Source organism: Labrus bergylta, chromosome 8, assembly GCF_963930695.1.
Source record: "Labrus bergylta chromosome 8, fLabBer1.1, whole genome shotgun sequence".
NCBI lineage: Eukaryota > Metazoa > Chordata > Actinopteri > Labriformes > Labridae > Labrus > Labrus bergylta.
The window spans coordinates 26,483,876-26,505,603 of NC_089202.1; the positions used below are offsets into that span (position 1 = coordinate 26,483,876).

At 42.1% G+C, this 21,728-nt stretch overlaps 1 protein-coding gene across 2 annotated transcripts in view; it reads left to right on the forward strand.

Annotated features, from left to right (window-relative positions):
* The window catches only part of LOC109987407 (low-density lipoprotein receptor class A domain-containing protein 4), a 218,436-nt gene extending 197,563 nt beyond the window's left edge, over positions 1–20,873 (forward strand). For both annotated transcript variants that reach the window (XM_020638479.3, XM_020638481.3), the window contains 3 exons: positions 7,040–7,194; positions 8,555–8,605; positions 13,787–20,873. In XM_020638479.3, the coding sequence (XP_020494135.1) occupies positions 7,040–7,194; positions 8,555–8,605; positions 13,787–14,371 (791 nt within the window). In that variant the 3' untranslated portion in view covers positions 14,372–20,873. The remainder of the gene's footprint in view (positions 1–7,039; positions 7,195–8,554; positions 8,606–13,786) is intronic.
* The last annotated feature ends 855 nt before the right edge of the window (positions 20,874–21,728 follow it).

The following is a 21,728-nucleotide window of genomic DNA, read 5'->3' on the forward strand; positions in this document are numbered from 1 at the left end:
TTTTTGCAGATGTAGCTCGTGAGTGCAGCAGGAAACAGGAAATGACTGCATAGGAAATCAGCCAGCTGGAGGTTATGTTGAGGTTATCCTAGCTTGGTGAAATGAATAAGAAGACACCTTAACCGCCGTCTTAATGTTTTTGCAAAGCTTTTAGTTCTTTAAGGGGAACATGCCGTCCAGATTTGACTTCCATTGAAGATTTTGCTGTCATATCTGTCTGTATCTCCTGTCCTGTGGTCTCCCATAGCAGGCTGCTTTTTTAGTGACAGGTCGGCCGCTGTAGCCGTTTCATAAACGACTTTCAGCTCTGGGGCTGTGTGCTGCCTGCCTGCAAGATAGGATTCATAACAACTGAAGCTCAGTGTCTTCAGTATGAAAGAAAGGGAATTTTCTTTGCAGGTGGGAGTAGCTCTCCTACTCTGAATTAGCAAGCAGCAAGCAAGCCTGTTCCCTTCACGCTCAGCTTCTGCTTTCAGCATACATCCACTGACAAACCTGAACCAGGGAACACATTCTCAAGGTTTTGGACAAAAGACGGCCCCTTTGTGCAAACTAAACCAGCCAGCCTGTGTTTTCTCACGGAAGCTTCTAAGGTCATCCGAGCTCAAATGTTAAGTTTATTGAGCAATAACAATGTTAGAGGCCCCAGCTGACTGTGTGCAGTCTCTATAGATAGCCATTAGCCTGATTCTCATTTCAGGGCCAAACAGGGTAAGCCTGTATGCTCTCATTAGTCACAGAAGTGAATTTCCCTCAGCATGAACTGTTTCTTGTTGCCAGTAGGAATGAGTTTGCAGTACAAGTTACAGTGTGTGCTTGTCCAGGTTTACAGAGAGCTGTGCACTCACACTAAGCAATGTAATTTCCAAAAGAAGAGGTTTATAAACTGTCCTTTCTCTTCTCTAATCCTGTCCGTCCATGCAGGTTTGGTGTATTAGTCTAAGGCTTTTTCCGATATTGTTCTGACAGTTTTCTTCCCCAGAAATGGAGATGCATGAAATTAAGATTGTAATGCCTGCTGCAATGAAAGAAAAAAAAAAAAGCAACTCTTTCCAGTGACTGTGTTCTGGTTAGTGTGAATAATTCTCTGTCAGCAGTTTTCAAGGGAATAATGCTTTTCTAGAAAGTTCAGGGAAAATCTTGTGCTTCCATTTTCCAGAGGTAGATACAAAATAAACCCGGGGATACTGGGGAGGGGAAAAAAAGACAAAGTTGAATAATATTTGGCTGGACTTGACCCTATGAGGGTTATGTAATTTATGCTCAAAGCACAGAATGATACAAGCTCATGTGCTACACATGTTTGAACCGGTCCTCAGACAGCTCTGTGATGTCCTGCTGCTGCTCTCTGTCTGTTTGTTTGCTGTGGGTCTGTCTGCTTCTTTTCACAGACAGGTCAGCTGAACTGTCTGACCTCGCTTTGGCCTCGCTCTCCCTCTCCCTCTCTCTCGCTCTCTCTCTCTCTATCTCTCTCTCTCACACACACACACACACACACACACACACACACACACACACACACACACACACTCACTCGCATACAAAGGTCAAAGGCCTGTCATTGGGTCACTGTGTGTGTGTGTCCTGCATACCCTCTTTTTTTGTGTTTGTCTTTTTGAATGGACGTTGGGACTAGCTACTGCTGCTGCCGCTGCTCTTACTGCTGTTTGTGTCTGATAGGGCTCAGTGTCAAACATCACCACTAAACAAACTGTGTGGGTGTGGAGTTTGTAGTGAACGCAGGTGTTCAAGGGTTCAAGTCCAGGCACCGGCCCTCTTTGCACATCAGTTTCCTGTCAACTCTCTACTATTGCCTATCAAAGCAATGGAAACAATGCCTCATATGCATTCTGGTTAAATTTTAAAAAGTCAGAATGGAACTTTTTTTTGTCACTTATTTTCCTGTAGGGTGAAGTATCGGTTTGACACCTCGACAAATTCTCAGTGATGCGTACCCATTGGTTTCTGGGGTTAAAAGGTCAGATCATAGCATTGGAAATACTACCTCCTCCTCACTTTCAATCAATCTAGTGACAGGTTAAGAGTTGGAGTTGAGACAGAACTGAAGCCTCCTGGCAAACAGCAGCCTCCTCCACATGTGTGCATATAAAGACATTCACTTTTCAGACTTAAATTATTCTTTGCACCCGGCTGTAAACGAGGACTCCTGGACATTTGCAGCCCGCCTCAAGTGGGCACTTGAGGAAACTGCAGTTCTTTTTGTTTTGGGTTCATTTTTTTAGTACCAGAGGTTGACGCTTGGTTTGTCACTAGTACTGTGTGTCTACATTTCAAATCATATCCAGCCATGCTCTCTAAAAACAGTGTCAGCTCACCACATCCGTACTGTAACTTAGCCAAGTAAAGAGAGATAAAATATCTGCAGTTTAACAGAGAAATACTAGAGAAAAATATGTTCAGAGATATAAAGGCTTAATAATACTAATTATACTGGTTGGAGGAGTGGGAATGGCCAGTTCAATGGTGAAACATCCTCATTATAAATCAATAGTTAGGTTAACACAAGCTATTAAAGTGAATATTACAAAATGAGCTTCTGACAACACTCGTATTTTAACATTTGTGCACATTTTCCGCCTTTCATTTTTGTAGACTGCGTTCAGTTAAAAGTGGGCGTTCATAAATTCTAATCCAGATGTGTGAAAAAGTTGCAGTGTAGTTCACCCTCACATGATTTGAATAAACTTGATGGCCTCTCTCCTCGACACATCAGAGAGAAAAAAAAAAAAAACCAAACGAGATGGGACGGCTGGCTTGCAACGCAAATAATTCAGCGTGCTGAAGGAATAAGGGTGCTGCAGACGCCGGGGCCCGATATTGTTTTGACAAGTGGATTACTGTTGTAATAACATCAGACTGGTGCTGGTAATGCAGACTGCCAGCACACTCTGATCTCTGGCCTGAGCGAGAAGTCAGCGCAGAACACTATGTTCTGGAGCTTCTGTACTGGGAGGATACTGTGGTTCAGGATAGGCCTCCTCTCCTCCCTGCCTCTTTTTTCTTTTTTCCTCTTTTCTTATTTAATCTCTCCTCCTCCGGCTTCCTTCCTCTCTGTGACGTCCAGAGGAGAGGCTGTTAACTGCAGCTGCTTTACTTCTATTTAGCTTGAACTGTAAAAACATCCCCACCCCGTACTTCAGAACACAGCTTTGTGTCGGGCATCTGGTTTGTTTGGCTTTTTACAACAGCAGCATGTGAAGTATGTGATATTTATCCTGAAGGCTTAAAGAAGGGCCTGGTTGACTTGGTTTCCCAGAAGGCTGTTCTCCAAAAGAAAACCCCTCCCTCGGTCCCCTCCCTGTGGCTGCTGTGGTGAGCGCACAGGCCCGGGCTGGTAGTGGCTAAAGCTCCCGAATGAGACAGTTTAACAATGCAACGTCTTTTTTAATGCTTCTTCTCTTATCACAGAGAGCGGTGACTCACACTGACGGGTTGGGAAACACATCTCAGTGGTCATGTTATTAATAAGACAGAAGACGAAGAAGAGGATTGTGTTTTTATTTAATGACTTTGCTGGAATCAAAGCACATCATAATTATTGTCATTTATCCGGTGGCCTGGTGCTCGGGTGATATATCGGATCACCTGGCTTCTCCCTTTTGCGTCACAATGAGGTTTTACACTTAAGACGCAACAAGAAGCGTCAATGAATTTACGTTGGATATTGAAATTTCCCACATTTCCGATGCCTTTTTAAAAGTGTGCCATCTTCAGGTCAAACTTCTATTTGTCTTTAGGGCTGTATCAGACCTGCTTGTTGGTTTTTGTGAGGAGGAGATCTCTGTGGGTATAACGCTCTGTGACATACACTTATGATTAATAATAACACTTCTCCTCGTGTCCTGTGTCCTCGTGTCCTCGTGTCCTGTGACTGCTAAACAACATCACATAAGCACAGATTTTTAACATGAAATGGCATTATTTTCATGTAACCTTCCAGTCACTGTTAAACTAGCATGCATGTGAACATCATCAAAATATCTGATTTAAAATAAGCCAGTTTGACTCTTGAAGTTGGGTCCTTTTCCTTCTTCTTTGTGGTTGATGAAGTTACCAGACGCTCATTCTGGGCAGTTTTTTTTTTGGTTCTTGATCTTCACTCTCAGCGCTTTGTCCCCTCAGTCCTACTCGTGTCACAGTATGTGACTCTTACTGTTATGAATGGCTTAAAGACTCTGAAGTCTGCTTTGAGAAATGTGTTGGGTTAGGCCCTCGTTCCCCCTGTGATGATAAATGTTGGACTGAATGGTGGTTGTGCATTAGCTTGAAGGGCAGTTCACTACAGTGTTTTGTTCCTGTTGCTTTGTTATTAAACTCTTTACCTCCTCCGTCGTCGTTTCTTTGCAGTTAGTGCCTCATAGTTCTGTTCTTCTCTGGTTCATGTAGGTTGTAAGGTTTTAGTCTTTAATGGAGTTTATTTTTTCTTTCTATGTGGTTTCAGCGAGTTGGCCTTCTTCCCCCTCTTACCCCACCCGTCCCCTGTGGCTGCTGTGGTGTGGGGCAGAGGCAGGTTTGGGTGGGTTCACGTTTCAGCTGAGGCTCCACACTCACCCACCCTGATGCAGAGGAATAAATCAGGCAGGATTACTGAGACTGGGATAGGTTGGTTCTTTTTTTAATGAACTGGGCTGGGCCATCCTTTTATGATTCTTACACCTCTTTTTTTTTTTTCCCCTGTATGAGAATTTATAATTTGTTTTTGTAGTTTAAAGAATGCAAGTAATACTGACAGATATTATCAGGCAGATATGAGCCCATCAGGATTAGGGATGGGGATCGTTAATTTGATTGATAATGATATCATCATAGAGCTGTGGTGTGCTTACCATACCTGCTTTGGGTGGAGGAGGATGGCCCTCCAGCAGCAGCAGTAGCAGTAGCAGCTAGCTGAATTGTAGGTAATAATTTTCCAAAACTGTACAGAGCTGTGTGGAGGAGTTGACTGCCAGAATCGAGCCATTGTAGCTCAAACAGCTGAGTGTTCATTGTGCGATTGTGCTTACAGAGCTGCACATACACACAAGGAAACAATCTGAATTCACACACACACAGAAAGTGAGTGAGTGTCCAGCAGTGAGTCAGAGTGAGTCAGAGGTCAGACCATGTGCCAGGACCAGACAAGGTCAAGACTTCTGCTTAGAACACACACAACAAAAGAGTCTCAGGCTGCAGACAGGGAGAGAGGGAGCCGAGAGGAAGGAGAGACAGACGGCGTGAGGGAGAAAACTGCAAGTGGGAGACAATGAAGAATACACAGAGATTGAGAGAGAGAGAAAGATGGTGGGAGAGGGAGGAATGCAAGACCGTTTGAGAGAAAACAAGATGGCTTTTGGGAGAGAAAGGAGGAACAAAACCATGAGACAATGAACACAGACCATGGGGCAGACGTGACTGTAAGGCAGCAGTCACTGTGTGTCCCAGGAGTGACCTGATCTGGGAGGTCATCCCAGATCTGTGCTGATGCTTGTGTGTGTGTGTGTGTGTGTGTGTGGGGTGTTTCTGTCCTCAGTAACACGCAGTTATTCAGCACCTTTACAAAGCAGCCACTGTAAGCTGGGACAGAAAGACACAGTCACAACAATCAGCTCTTCTGTGATTTGAAGCTTCTTTTTTTCTTTCTGAGCACCCACTCTCATATGAAACTGTACATGTGCCCACTATGTGACAGACTTAACTTGTGAGTTTGACCTGTGCTACCCCCTGCTGGTCAACACGAGGTATAACGCTCAGTCAGAGTTTCTCAGACAGTGAATCAGTGGGCTCGTCATGAAAACATCTGACACTTTTACAAAATGTGTTCTGAAGCTTTTCATCACAATATTTCTCACAGAAATGTGTAAATGTTAACATTTGAATCATCTGATCTTTCTTTTTACTTTAACCCTAAGCACTCTGCATTGTTTAATACTTTGATACTTTTCAATACCACATGTTTTAAAATGATACAGTTGTCCCAAAAATAACAAAAACTTAAAAAAACAAACTTTAAATCGTGGGTCAGTTTTTTGCCCCTAGCTGCTCTCAGCAGAAGAGAGACTGTAGTGTCTGAATTGCACACATACAGTGTCAACATATATTATTTGTGTGATGAAGACAGTGTTCAGGAGTATGTCCTCTTTTTGGTAACTAAAAGAAGAAATGACTGAATACAGGGTGCCTAGTACTTGTATTTTAGTTGCCATGGTATCGGAACAGGAGTCAGTATTATTTGATTTTTTTTTTTTTACAGAGTTTACAGATCTAGTACAGTGACAGCCCTAGATTTGATCGACTCTTTCCGTTGCCAGACAAACCTAAAAGTTTATGTTTGTATGTAGGCTTAGTATTGAAATTGTGTATCAAATATACAAACACAAGACCATGACGTGTTACATTATTACATTCATTTCTGATACTCGAACACTGACTGAATTTATTGTGTGCTTTTGAAACGCAGTGTCTACATTGGTGTTTTTAGTGATTATTGTCATCTCTTGGTGTTTCTCTAAATGCTTTATATCCCTTATTTACATCGTATTAAACCATGAGATTAAGCCAGTAACTGTATTAATCCAGTTGTGATCATGTCTTGTAGTTTGAATACATTTAAACAGGATCATGTAAAAAGAGATCTCTTGTGTACAGACTGCAGACGCCCACATTTTAAGCACGTACATACAAATATATAATGTAATAAATGAAGCTGCAGCTTGTTTATTTCAGGTCAATGAAAACCGGATTATTCAAACAACAATCTCCTTTTATAAAGAGGGAATAGATATCAGTCTTAATGTTGACTTTACACATGCACATCTGCAGTCAGTACAAATAACAGTCGGATAGATTTGTCACGTTTATTGCAGCAGTTCTGTTTCGCTCTTATGTCTGCTACTTAAATGTTGTACCTCCAGCTACACAGGTCCTATTGCATTAAGTGTTCAAGTTGTTGTTGTTTTTTTTTTTTACTTTGCACCTTCATCTACTGTTTATGTCTGATGCTAACGCCCCCCTCTCTCCTTCTTCTTGTGTGTTTGTGCAGCTGAACTGGAGTTTGTTCAGATTGTCATCATCATCGTGGTGATGACAGTGATGGTGGTGGTGATCATCTGCCTGCTCAACCACTACAAGCTCTCCACCTGGTCCTTCATAACAAGGCAGAGCCAGGCCCGCAGGCACGACCATGCCCTGCAGCAGGTCAGTTCATATATATGTATATATCTGTGTGTGTGTGTGTGTGTGTGTGTGTGTGTGTGTGTGTGTGTGTGTGTGTGTGAGAGAGAGTGAATGGGACATAAAAAAAGATACTGTTTGTTGATTAGTTGTATGACTTTACTCTGGCGCTGCTGTTCTTGCAGCATCCATGATAACGAGTGAAAAACTGAGTGTCTGTCGGTCTGTTCTCTCTGAATGTCCCTGCACGCTCATTGTGACAGTACTTTTCTTTACTTCTGCAGCAGGACAAACATAGCTTACCAGTTTGTTCACAGTAAAGCCGCACTGAGCTAAATGAATCCTTTTATCCCAATCGCGGTCTCTGTCCCAGATTCTCTGAGGTAGCAGCTTTGCTCCAGTCTGTTAGGTGAACTTGCAGAATTGGTTTTCTTCGGAGCCAGACTCTGTCAGGCCTTGATGTTTAATTCACTACAGCGCTGTCTAGACAGCAGCGGCTCTGCCCCCATACTGACACGCCAACACTCTGGGACAAACACACACATACACACAACACACACTGATGCAATATGCTAATATGATCCACCATGCATTTTGATTCATAGACATAACCAGCCTCTGATACATATAAAAAGCTGTTCTCACTTTTTTTTTTTAAACTAATTAAAGATTATTCAAATTCTGATAAAAACAGTTCACCTTGTCTTTTTCATCTTTCCTTTTAAGTGATGCACTGTACCTTCTAATCAAAACCAAAAAAAAAAAGGCAGAAAGAAGCAGACACATGAAGAAGTGTCATAAATGCCACGTCAGAAAGCACAAAGGCAACAAAGCCTCGTAGGTGGTCGAGGGCATTTTGGAACAAAAGCCACTGGCCTCTTTCTTCCTTTCACACTAAGTGTTGTTGACGGTTCAATCTGTGGAAAGATCCTCAAGTCAAATGTAGAAGAAGGGAAACTGCGGTGATTTGATAGGTGTGTGTCTTTGTTGTGCCTTTTCATCTCGATGGAGCGTCTGCTTTTTGTTGTCCTTGCTCCCAAACACATCATGATGTTTTCAGTTTAAAGCCATCAGGCATTTTCTCAACACTGTGTTTAGTCTTTTGTATCTTCATTAAGTTCTTAGATGGGTTTTTTTTTTTCTTTTCTCTTTCATCCTTTTTATCCGTGTAGTTGACTTGGGAGCCTCGTGGTCTCCTATCGAAAAGGATTTCAGACACAACAAACAACAAAGCAGTAATAATTGTTTTTGAAAAGTGAATCTTTATCAGTAACAGTTCTGGAAGATTAGCTGTAATCATTAGGAGCAGGAATTATCTTTCAGCCTCCGGGGGAATCTCAGCCTCATTCTTTCTTGTTCTTGTTTTCTCTTGTGTGATGTGTAGGACGGGTGTCTGTGGCCTTCAGACAGCGGCTCTCGACAAGGTGCCTCAGAGGTAAGACGGCCGCCACACTTGACACTCATCAAACCTAACCCTTGTTCACTGTGAGAGTGGGCAGACCAAGGAGGGCCCACGGCCACACTTGATACAACCATGATCACTCAGAGGAAGCGGAACTGTTCCTTTAAAAAATGCTTTTAGAAAGATTCAACTATTTTCAGAAACACGGCAGCGTTGTGTATGAAAATAAGACTTTTCAGACCGCAGGAACTCCTTCATAGTTTCTAGGAATTGTTGAAACCCTCCTTCCTTTTTTCACTGAATCCACACCGCAGGAACTATGAAATATTTGAGTTCCCAGAACCACATCCTTTTTAGCCCCTGTGTCAGAGTTAGTGCCATGGCAGTGTGAATGCAGACAGAAAAAAAAATCCCCATGGTGTGTCGTTCTCAGGGAACTCCCTAGTGGATAGTTCCTCTTCAGAAAGTCCCCAGAATTTGGTCTGAAAACATTTATCCTGGATCAACTTTCCGTATTGACCTCCCAGTACAACTTTGCTACCAGCTAATCACAGCCCTCTGACATCATCAGCGTGCTCCTCCCCCTCCTCTTCCTTCAAATATGATTTGTGTTACGTTAAGACTTCAATATTTAGTTTGAATAATTTAACATGAAATCCTTAATGCAGGTCTGTAAGTCATTCATATTTAAATATTGACTACCTACCTACCTCACATAGCTATGTGATCTACTGCATGGTTGTCATGCATACTTACTTTAAAGAAAGGTTATGTTGATGTGTAAGCTTACTGTAAGTTTTACTATGTCATTTATCTAATTTAAGAAAAAAATCATCTTAAAATCAACAATGATAATAATAATAATAATAATAATAGCTTTATTTATATAGCACCTTTAAAAACAAATGTTTACAAAGTGCTGTGACAGACAGAGCAAATACAGCAACACGACAACAGAACAGAGATCAACAGAGAGGGCAAAACTGTGAAAATGCAAATAAGAGGAATGATATAGATTCAACAGGCAGGTATAGAATAGAATAGAATTACTTTATTGATCCAAAACTGGGAAATTGTGGCCAAATGTATGGAGAGGCAGTTCAGTACAATGAAGGAAAATTAGTTTAAAATCAACCAGGAGAGAATTAAAAAAAAAATTGAGGGAGAGTGGGACGACATCATGTTGATATACGCCAATTAATGAAGCCAGTTTTCAGCCAACTTGTTGTCAGTAAGTCACTTTGTTTCAGCACTACTTAAGAATGAATATACAGTAGATGACTTTTCCAGTCTTCTGACCACTCAAACCCCATTTTACACCACATTCACACCCTGATGACAGAGGCTGCTGTGTAAAGTGTCCATCAGTATTAACTCATCCATTCATACACATTCACACCCTGATGACAGAGGCTGCTGTGTAAAGTGTCCATCAGTATTAACTCATCCATTCATACACATTCACACCCTGATGACAGAGGCTGCTGTGTAAAGTGTCCATCAGTATTAACTCATCCATTCATACGCATTCACACACCGCTGACGCAGCAGCGGGAGCGTCTTCTGTGTGATACTTCTGGCAAGTATCACATTTAAAGAGCCATGCTGACATGGATCTCCTGTGGGTAATCCAGTCTCTTTAAGAACTATCCCTTTAAGACTGTGTTGTGCTACATTGGAGGAAAATAATGTATTACTGCTCAGGTGCTGTAAAGTAAGGGGTTAAACAAAAATCAAACTTGAAAGTGTGGTAAAACATCGTACTTGATAACCTGCGACATGTGGCACTTGAAACAGTGTTTGACACGAGGAGGCCGTGTGCAGAGAAGGTGTCGGCTTTAAAGATGTTAACCGTAATGAATAAAAGAAGAAAAGACAGAAGACCTGAACCCACTCATTGATGTCTTTTGTCTAAACCACTTTCTGTTTTACAAAAGAACCGTGTCTCTTCTCCGCTCTTTGTTTCTTAGTGGGCTCGTTCTCACAGTCCTCCGCTCTAATATAATCCATCCGTGGTTACAGGAATACTGTCACGGCAGAAAGATCCTGACATTTGCATTTCGGCTGCTTGTAAATATTTGATCATTCAGGAATTGAAGCTTGTCTCGTCGTGTACGGCTGGCACTATTCACCAAACGAAATCAAATTTGGCGTGTTCTGAAAGCCTTGTGAATACAGAAAGCGTAAACAAATGCCAGTATACTCACTGTGACTGGTGATCTGTTTGCTCAACGGCATCCAAGCCAGATGGAGGAGCTTAAGAGGTACGCTGGGGGAAAACCAGAAGCATTGGGAGTTCAAAGAGCACTCAAAAAAACAACCAGCCTAACACGATAGTACTGATAAACGTGCAGACAATAGTGTTTGGAGGCTGCGTTCGTGGATTAGTCAGCAAGTTTGCGCTCACTTTGGCAATCAAGGCCAACTTCATGTAGGCAAAAGGGCAAGTTTGCACCAAACAAACAGACTGAATTTGCTTTCATTTGGAAACCTCCTGCCGGCTAAAAGACTTAAAGACCATAAATGAAACTTGAGGGGAAGAAAAAAAGAGAAACAGATATGAAGGACAGAGAGAGAAAAAAGTCGAAAGGAAGGTGATGGGAGTGAGAGAAGAAGAGGTTCAGGGCGATGAAGGCAGGTGAAACTCATGTCGTCGTTAAAACACCCAGAGAGACTTGGAAAAAAGGAAAAGGCCACAGAGAGACAAACACAAAGGGAGACGCAACCAATGAATGTGGGTGGCTGATAGATGCGGAGAAGGGGGCTGTGTGTGTGTTTGTTTGTGTGTGTGTGTGTGTGTGTGTGTGTGTGTGTGGCAGGGGGTGGGGGGGGTGGATGGTTTTTGGTGCGTCATTAATCAGCAACACCTCCCCTGACACTGTCTAGACAGCCGTCTGAGAGCTGCCCTGCTCCACTGCGCTCTGCTCCCTCTATCAGCGATGCACCTTTCTCCCCCCCTCCCTCCCTCCCTCCTCTGTCTGTCTGTCTATCTGTCTATCTGTCTGGCTCTTTACTTTTCCTTTTCCGCTCTTTTCTCTCCTTCTTTATCTTTCCAGCTCCTTTGCTCTCCTTCCTCCTTTTTATCCTCATGGCTCTTTTCTTCCTCTCGCCTTTCTGTGCTCTCTTATCGCACTAGCCTTTATTTTTTAATCCTTTTGGTTCCACTCTTTCTCTCTCTGTCTCTCCATTTCATTTGCCCTGATCCTCTATCCCTCAGGTTTTTTTTTTCTCTCCCCCTTCCAGTCTGTTGTTCTCTTCATCCAGACTGCCTTGTCAGTGGGGGTTGACTATTAGAGCCACAGTCACTAATTGAAATGGGCTCCCTCTGATAATGACTCTCCACAGTAGAAATGTGTTGAATTGGACAGAAATGAAGAAATGGATCAGGCAGACGCAGCGTGCAGAGCTAATTGAGGTGAAGATTTCTGACAAAAGCCTGAGAAGGAAGCGATGTGTTCATTGTTGCTGTGTTGATGAAGAAACTTTGCATCCTTTCTCCCCCCCACTCTGTAATCACACTATTATATCTTTAAAAACGAATCTGTGACACACCGCAGGTGCTGTTGCTGCAACAAGAGCATCAGTCTGGAATGAAGTCTTACACCGAACCAAGATAATACCTCAAATATTACAAATTCTTTGCACACACAGTTCTAAATGTCAGGGGGGCTGATTTAGAGCTACAGTCTGATAGCCTTTGAGATAATGCATAGACTGTGGTACTCCCAGGTGATATGCTGTATTGCTGATTCTAGTGTCAATGTCAGAACAATTGAAGTTAGTCTCCATTGACTGGAGCTCATTGATAACATGCACTGAACATTTGGAGGCTTCAACTTTTCTTTTTGCTATACAAATTGATTTTCAAAAACAATAAACGTAACTATATATATATATGTGTTTTACAATGAGACATAATTATCTGCCAAGATCATCAGTTCAATTCCTGTGCACTTGTACATCTGCCCTATTGTGTTGATATGAGTCAAAATAAGGGTTGCACTGGATCACAAATGTCATGGTTTGGATTGGATCACAGATTTGTGATCTTTCTTGATATTGACCAAAAGAAAAATGATAACTTCAAATGAACAGCTCCTGCTGCTTCGTCTGCGGCGTATGAATGGGATTAGTTACTTTTGATGGTCTCACTACATATCAGCCTCGACCATCAGTGTGTGACATGCGGTGTAAAAGCGCTTTAAATAGTCAGAAGACTTGATAAATGCTACACAAGCTCAAGTCCATTTACCATTTAAAATACATCTCATGAATGTGTCACATCTTCATCTTTCTTCACTAAATACACAATGGTACGGTTCTAATAATGATGAAGCAAGCAGATAAAATGGAACCCTCTCTTTTGTTTAGTGGCTTCTAAGAAACAACAGTCTGGTGTATAGAAAGCTGCATCATTTCATCACCAGTACTCTGAAACAAGGACATCAGCTTAACAAACACAAAACAGAAATAACAAACTGGCTGTAATCAACAACGGCAAAGAGTTTTTCTCGTACAACATTATCTACTTTGGCAGTGTTGAACACGTCTCACACACACACACACACACACACACACACACATCATTCATTGAGTGGATGTCTGTGTGTAACTGGCTGCTCCAGCAGCGCATGATGTGTGACTCGAAAAAACGATAAACAGGGAGTGTTCATTGGGTGACTTTATCTTCAGTTTTTGGGCCAAACACAACCCAATATAACAGACATTCAGCTACAGACGAGTGCAGGCTAGGGGGAATTGTGACGCTGGTTGTTTTCACACCCAACCATCTGCTGATGCATGATACACGCAGACAGAGTGAGAGGACAAAAGTCAAATCACCGTTTGATACAAAGAAGTAATGCACACTGAAATATCAAGAACTTTTCGTGTGAAAGTCTGCAAAACGTGTGTGTATATTAAAAAATAAGACTGAAAGCAGAACTCCTCCTACACCACTCCTCTGCTTTCTTTCACTGACACGCTGCACTGAGTTTTATTTGCATTACATTTCTAATGATACACATCATAAAATCTGATCTGAACAGATTAAGATGAACTGATTAAGATGTGTTGCACCACTTGTTTGTCACATGACCTGTTGATGCTATTTAACTGTTTCAGCTGTACTGACATTCGTTCTCTTCTTGTCTTCTTGTCCTCTTCCCTCCCTCACTACCTTGTGTTCCTTCCTCTCTGTCTTCCTCTCTGTAGGTGTTATACGCTCCCCAGGCCAGGGATCGCTTCACCGCTCCCTCCTTTATGCAGCGCGACCGTTTCAGCCGCTTCCAGCCAACCTACCCTTACCTGCAGCACCAGATCGACCTGCCGCCCACAATCTCGCTGTCGGATGGCGAGGAGCCCCCGCCGTACCAGGGTCCCTGCACCCTGCAACTCCGCGACCCCGAGCAGCAGATGGAACTCAACCGCGAGTCGGTGAGGGCGCCACCAAACCGGACCATCTATGACAGTGACTTGATCGACATGGGAGGAGGCGGTACCCTGGGAGGGGTGGGTGGTGGAGGGGGAGGACTGGGAGGAGGCGGTCCGAGGCCGCCCAGCAGTAACTCGGGCATCAGTGCGACCAACTCCAGCAGCCATGGGCGCATGGAGGGCCCCCCGCCAGCGTACAGCGAGGTGATGGGTCACTACCCCGGCTCAGCATTCTTTTTACACCAGCACAGCAATAACCAGAGGGTGGGGGGGCCGGGGAGCAGGACGATCCAGCAGAAGAGCCAATCAGAAAGCACAATAGTACCTGCCAAGGCCAAGGACGGCCAACCGGAGGACCTGGTGTGAAGAGAGGGGTAGGGGGCAAGTGGGGGGAAACCCACCCCGGACTAGAAACTGTCTCTCCTCTTCACCCCTGTAAGCAGTGGTCTCTCTATCGCTCTCTCTCTCTCTCTCTCTGTCTCTCTCATGTCCTTTTTCCACACTCCCATGCACAAATAAATATCAACCTTAGCTACAACAAAACAAGGGAAGAGAACCAACCGTTGATTTCATTTCAGTTTCTTTCCGATGTTAGTAACTCAAAGCGCTAGCACCACTGGGGCAGGATGTATGCACTGCTCTGAGAGGTTTGTTTTTTTTTTCCTTACATGAAAATGAAACATTCTGCTAGCACAGATTGAAACAATTTGGGGGTCTTTTTTTTTGTCCCCCTCGTCGACGGCTTTGTCCCTTGGAACTTTAAAATATTTTTTATTTTTGTTCTTTTTTTTTTTCTTTTTGGACCGGGATCTGTGCACAAAGCGAGAAGTGAGAATGGACTTACAGAGAACACAACAAAAAAAGAGACTCACAAAAACCCAAATCTTAGTGCCAAGGTTCACGAGGAAGCAAAGCAGGGGGGGGGTGGGGGTATGACTCATTCTAACATTCAAAACACGAAAAAAAGAAAAGTTATCTAAAAGTTGCACTATCTTTTTGTTGTAAAAGAGAAGAGGGAAATGATGCTATGTTATAATGATGATGTTTTTTTTTTGTTTTTGTCCTTTACATGAATGAACTGACTGACTGAACTTGGGCTCCAAAGTTGTTTAAACAGTTGGGAGCAAAAAAGAAAAACAACAACAAGTATTATAAGCTTATGTCCTTCCTGTTTTTGAAATACTGCAAGAAATACTCGTACCCAGCCTACAACACCTCTGTCTGCTTACACCACAGGCACAGTGAGACTCAGTAGGAGTCTTGTACTGCTCACGTCTGTGCACACTTCAGCCTAGTGGGAAAGAAATCTGACTAGTGACCAGCCGCTGGGTGGACCAAACATTTCTCACCTCCTCTTGTATCATGTAACGAGTCGTTTCTGAACTCCTAGAAAGATGAGAGCTGCTTGGCAAGATCCAACACGCTCCATACTTCATTCTGGGGTAATCTTGAACCTGGAAGATCATAACTTCATAACAAAAAAAAAGAAGAAAAAAAACATATCTAACAGTCTACCCAGCAGCCTGGTTAAAGCTGATTCTTCATTTTTCCACTCTGTCCCAACCTCTGAGCACCTGACACTTCCTCTTTCCTGTTTCCTGCATCCATGACCCCTCCTCCCCCCCTTCCCCTCCTCTCACTCCTCATCTCGACATGCACAGTGCATTCTGCCAACAGCCACACTGAACACAAACCCCGCCGCCATGACAACGAAAAAACACAAAACAAAAAGAAGGCTCGGTCTTCACGTCTCTAAAGCCACAAAAGAAAAAACAAACAAACAAGAAGACACAAAGTGAAGATTCCTGTCTGCATCCGCCAGCACAGCGATCAGGTTTTAAACCAGAACTGTCTGTGGTCTAAGTCAAAGGGCTATGGGAGGGTCCTTTTTTGTAAAAGAAAACCTTTTTTTGAAGAAAAAAAAAAATCGAGCCTTTTTCTCTGCTCATCGTTGCCTTCTCCTCTGCTCTTGCGCTTTCTCTGTCTCTCTATCTCGTTTGCGTTCAACGCCAGTGCTCCAAACCCCGAATCCACACACAACCCCCCGACCCACCCCACCCTCCTAGCTTTTAAAACAGTGTCTCTGGCAAACACTGATCATCATCAATCCCTCCATCCCTGTGCAGAAAAAGTGCGTTCAAATGATGCAGAGTCAAGCCAAGCCCTTTAAAGTGGAGACTGGAGTGGAGCCCTCGTTTGGCAGTGTGCAAGTGCAGTCCTCTCTTCCCCCTGTGTGCCTGCGTGTGTGCGTGCTTGTGTGTATATATATATCTGTGTGTGTGTGTTTGTTAGACCTTTAACTACACAAAAAAGCACTTAATGCTCCAGCAGGAGCATTGTGTGTGAGTCTGTGTTTATCTGAGTGATTTACTTGCTGACTGCTTTGTCTGAGTTTAAAAGATTCAAAGACATATTACTTATTTGGCACTGTCCATATTTACCCAGCATTAATGATGCGTTCATTAAAACCAGAGGAGGATGTTGCAGAAGTGACCTCAATGTAAAAGCTCAAAGTGTATGTCACAGTCAAACACACAGGTTATTGCTAAGCTGCACAAAGATCACTCCGCCTGTCTGGAAGTTGAAATGGAGCTGTAGGTGTACCTGAGGGGGTTTGGCAGTGTTTAAAACACAGACACCTGGCTATTTATTCACCTTTTTGTGTGTTCAGCTCCACCGCAAACTTCTATATCAGCCTTCACAAATTCTCATGTTTAACCTTCAAGAGCATCTTTATCAGAGTTTCCTTTAAGTGCCAGCTGTTTGCTGGACATTAAACATTTTCAGCTCACCGCTTCCTAAGGTGTTTCAAGTCACATTAGCATAGCTTTTAACTTTATCAAAGGATTGAGCCAGCTTGAGAGCTTAGTGAGCCGTAGCTTGGCTCACAGCCCCTGAAACCCAAGTGATGGGAATCACAAGTGTTTAACTAGAAACTGCCTTACTAAGTGATGTTGGTGTTTTAATTACCAGGTTCTTGTTTATTTATTTATTTTTTTGGAGAGGAGATCTCTGTGGATAAGTTGGCGCCTGGTGAAAAGCTCATGAATGACAACCTTTCAAGGGTATTTCTTTCGATGTTGCAGCTAAAAGACGAGTTGCAGAAAAAAACGACTGACAAAATGCAACTTGATTCAATGTCTTTTCCACTGATGAGAGAAGAGCAATCTTCCCCAGTTTCATACTTCATATTAACCCTCAGAAGACCAAAAACATTTATGAGTTCAGTCAAGTTAGAAAATAAAAAAAAGTTGGAAATGATGGAGCGTGTACGTCAGAGCATGGCTCACTTGTGTTTTAATAGTTTATGACGTCAAAGGATTCAGACACATTAGACGTTGGACACACGCTTTTCTTTTTAGTACATACATCACTGCTGTGGTCTGTTTTATGCAGTTTGGTGTCACGGAGAAAATGACGGACAGAAAAAGCATCTTTTAATCAGCTTCAACGTCATTCCAACGTCACAGCTTGATTAAAACCTATTAGCTCTCATATTCTGTCACTTTCTGTTAGTTTAAAAACTAAGAAAGGTACATTGATTTCTTGCAGCAACATCAAAGAAAAACAGTATTCCATGACAATAAGTTAAAAAAAATCACACTATATTATTGTATATTTTTCTGGAGTAGGGACAAAAACAGCCTTTTGATGCTCAAACATCAATTTCATTCATTGGTTTTAATGCAGCATCATCATCATTTAAAAAAACATGGTGTGATACTTCTGCAGCAGAGAGGAGTTCTGCTCAACCCAATTCCAGTTGAAAACTTCACACAGGGAACGTGGAAATGAGTGAACAGCCCCTTTACATGTGCAGCTCACATCGATCTGACTTTAAACCAATCAGAAGCCAGGTTGGTGGAGAAAAAAAAAACTAGTTTGAAAAGAAAGCCTTCTGATCCCATTAGTTTCAGTGTGTTTGAATGTATGCATGCTTCCCCAGTTGTGTGTTTATATGACTCTACAGTGGTGTGTATGAAAGTGTGTGTGTGTAACTACATCGCTGCTGCTATTGCTGTTGCTGCTACTGCTACTATTGTTGCTACTGCTGCTTCTCATGCGCCCCCACCCCACTCACCCCCCACCACTCCTCTGTCCTTCTGTCCCCTTTACTCATCCAAAACTCCAAGGAGAGAAATCTTACCCTCTGCAGTCAAAAGCTCAAGTATTACACAGAAGCCTGAGTGAGTCAGTGAGGAGATAGCCCCGACTCTTCTGCCTTTGACTGCACGGACCTGCTTCATACCTGCGTTTCTTTTCCTTTTTCTCCCCCCCACCCCTCCTCCTTCTTTCCTTTCCTTTCCTTTCCTTTCTTTTCTCGCCTTGTTCTCTCTGCGCAGTCATAGCTTGTAAATTGATTACATAAAGAAGAATTTTATGTTTTCTACAAGGAGGTTTGCATGTTACTATTATGTGAGTAAATAAGGTGCCTAATGTTCATGTTTGAGCAGACCACACCTCAGTCAAACTACTGCTTGGAATTCTTGCAGGTGCTCTAATCGGACCTGACCACCTGTCTGGGTTGAGTGGATCAGAGTTAGTAAGAAAAAAAAAAATGTTAGCTACATTTGCCAAAAATGATCTTCTCTATCTTTTTGGAAAGCTGTGGACAGATGTCATAGTTGTGGCCCTCTGGAGTCTAGTCTTGAGCTCCTTGTATGGTTACAGACTGAATCTGATCTGGCAGTGAAGTGGACAAAAGCAAAATTCTGTATCCACCTTGAAACTGAACGTTTAGTGACCACAGCTGTGTAGCAAAACTCCAGCTGCCTGTACGAACTGCAGTTCAACTTCGACCACTTTTAGCTCCGGTTAGACCCGTGCAAAGGCAGCCTGTAGCCTGCCATGACAGACAGAAGTGGTCATTCCTGTCGGAGCCTCTGAAGCCATTCCAACCAGTAATTTGACCAGCGTGTGGAGCAGACATAGGAACCCACTTGCACTCAAAAAGCTCCCACCTTCGTTGTGCCTCACTTCCAACGGTGCTTTTTTCAGTAGTCTGTCTTTCTTTATGTTTGTTTGTAAGGTGCTGTATATAACTTGAATATATTATGCACATATCCTACCCAATGGGTAGAAACCACAAAAAATGTTGTGAATAATGTAATATAATGTATAGACAATATAAGAATTTTAAGAAGGCAGCATCAAATTTGTAAATGCCTACAGTTAAAACGTGCTTTGTCTTTTTTTTCTATCAGAAACATGGTTTGCAAAGTATGCTTAGAATATGGTTGCAACACAAATACAAATTACTACTTATAATATTTTGCTATGAATAATAGTCTGTTATGATACTGATGAGATAACCTGTGGATTAAGGAAGTTGTTGAGTTTTTGACTTGTTTATTGGATCATCGAAAAACAAGCTTTCACAATGCTTGCCATTATTTGGGTACTGGCGGATGTTTTTTGTTGTTTTTTTTTTTCCCACCTCAGTCGACTGAAAAATGTAAAGTTCTGTAACACAGATCTTGAAAGAAAACACACACACACACACACACATCAGTTTGTGTTAATGCCACGACTACAGCCAGCCTCGGCTGCATCTCAACTCACTCTGTAAATTGTTGAACAAAAAGTCAGAGCTGTTTAGTTTGGAAGAGGCGTCACCTTGCAATCGCACACAGGAGCTGTGAGCACTTCCAAACAAGGAAGAATCTGTGTCTCTTAAATATTAACAACATTTTAGTTCAGTTCAGCTGTAATGTCGTATATCTGCCAAAGTATAAATCTGTGGAGCACCGCTATAGATCTGTCTGGACGTTTGGTTGAAGCATTTGAGCCTCGTTACAGGAGGATCACCGACTTCTGATCATATTCATGTTGAACAGGAAGAGTGTTAAAACATTCAAGGAAAAAAAATGGTCATTCCCTTTTTTTTTTTGTTGTCTATGATTGGAAAGTTGCACCAGCGTGAAAGGAGTGGGAATATGCCGTTTAAACTGTCATTTAACTTTTCTCTCTTTGTTATTATTATTTTTATTCTTTTCTACATTACAATGTTATATGTGGCACAGTATATTGAAACAAGTCATGTTTAATCTGCAGTCATTTATTTACAGTATGTACTGAGAATAACTCCACTGTACAATAACCGCAGAGCATGTTCATTCTTATCTATAGACGATGTACATAGCAACGCGCCATTTTCTCTTCAAAGCACCAAATAAGTGGCAGTTGTGTAGTTTTGATTTGGGAAAGTCTCTATTTTAACTTTGGCTAGAGCGCCGCCTGGCTCTCCTTCTTAATAGACTTTCTTTCTCTTTTTTTTTTCATTTCCTGCACTAGCTTGAAGAACTAACTTGGGCTCAGACTGATTTTTATTTGATTTCTGCCCCTGCAGCGCGCTCTCTCTTTCCACTTATCAGAAGTCTGTACTCAACTGCTGACAACAAGTAGCTGTTTTTATTGTTCCAGATTTTAATAATAATAATGATGATGATAATAACAATGATAACGTCTCAACAGTTTGGTATTCTCTCTGTCTTGACAGTTACCATAGGACTGCTTCCATCATGGGTTTTGTAACATCGATTTGCTTTATTTACAAAATGACTCCTTCTCGTTCCCTCTCCCCCCTCTGTGCTGAAATCTAGATATATATGTGACTGTATTTAGTAAGCATACAGTACATATATATCCAAACACAGAGGTAAAATTGTTGTGTATTTTTGCCTCTTTTTATTTAAGCAATTGTGATGTAATAGGTTTTAGGCCTAAGGTCTGTTATTGCAATACTTTTACAGAAAATAAGAAAAAAAATCAAAAAATGTTGCTCTAAGTGCTGTTGTAGTCAAAGATTTTATGCTTGTACTTATGCTGTAGTCAAACTGCAGCGTAATGAATAAAACTTTAAAAGTGATTACTCTGGCGTTCCCTCTGTATTTTCTCCTCAGTGTTATATGGATAATGAGGTCTGTAATGTGATTACTGGAGTCGGTCCGGGCCGCGGTGCCACTCAGCTTTTTTATCTGTCCTCAATGATGCAGCCAAAGATCCTGAGCAGGATTTAAGAGAAGGATCAGCAACTTCTCAGACTTGTTAACCTGGTTTCTGTGTTGCCTGGTGATGCAGGTTGGGGCCTGACGCACCAGCATGCAGTCTGAGTGCAGAACAGACCGCAATCTGTTCAGTAAAACACATTTTAATACCGTTAAACCTGCCATGGTTTACAATCGAGTTGAATTAAACACCTTGATGACACAAGATTCTCAGTTTGCAAAGACGACACATTACAAACCGCGCCAATGGAAATCAACTGTAAACACTTTTAAGTCTGTTAAGTGTGTGTGAGTGTGCACTTATTTTCATGACAAATGGGGTACATCTTACCGTACACCTGCAATATGAGGACTCGGAAAAATCTGGACATTTTTCGGGTCCTCATTTTTCAGAGCTTACTACGGTGTTGTAGAGCATTCCATAATACCCCTAAAACAAAAAGAAGTTAAAAAATATATATTTGCTCTCAGTATTGAGATCCATGGACTAAGTCTCTAAATTAATGTTTATCTGATTGGAAAGAGCGTTTGGAGAACCAACAGTAAAAAAAAGATCTTTAGTACCAGGACTGATGAAAGGGTGCTGCTGAAATAGAGATGTGTCCAATAAAGTACATTATCTTCTCTATGTTCATCTACAAAATGCTATTTTGGTTTCAGAATGTTGAAAAGACTCAGATCCTGCTGCAAGCCTCCTGAAGGTGCCAGGCCGTGGT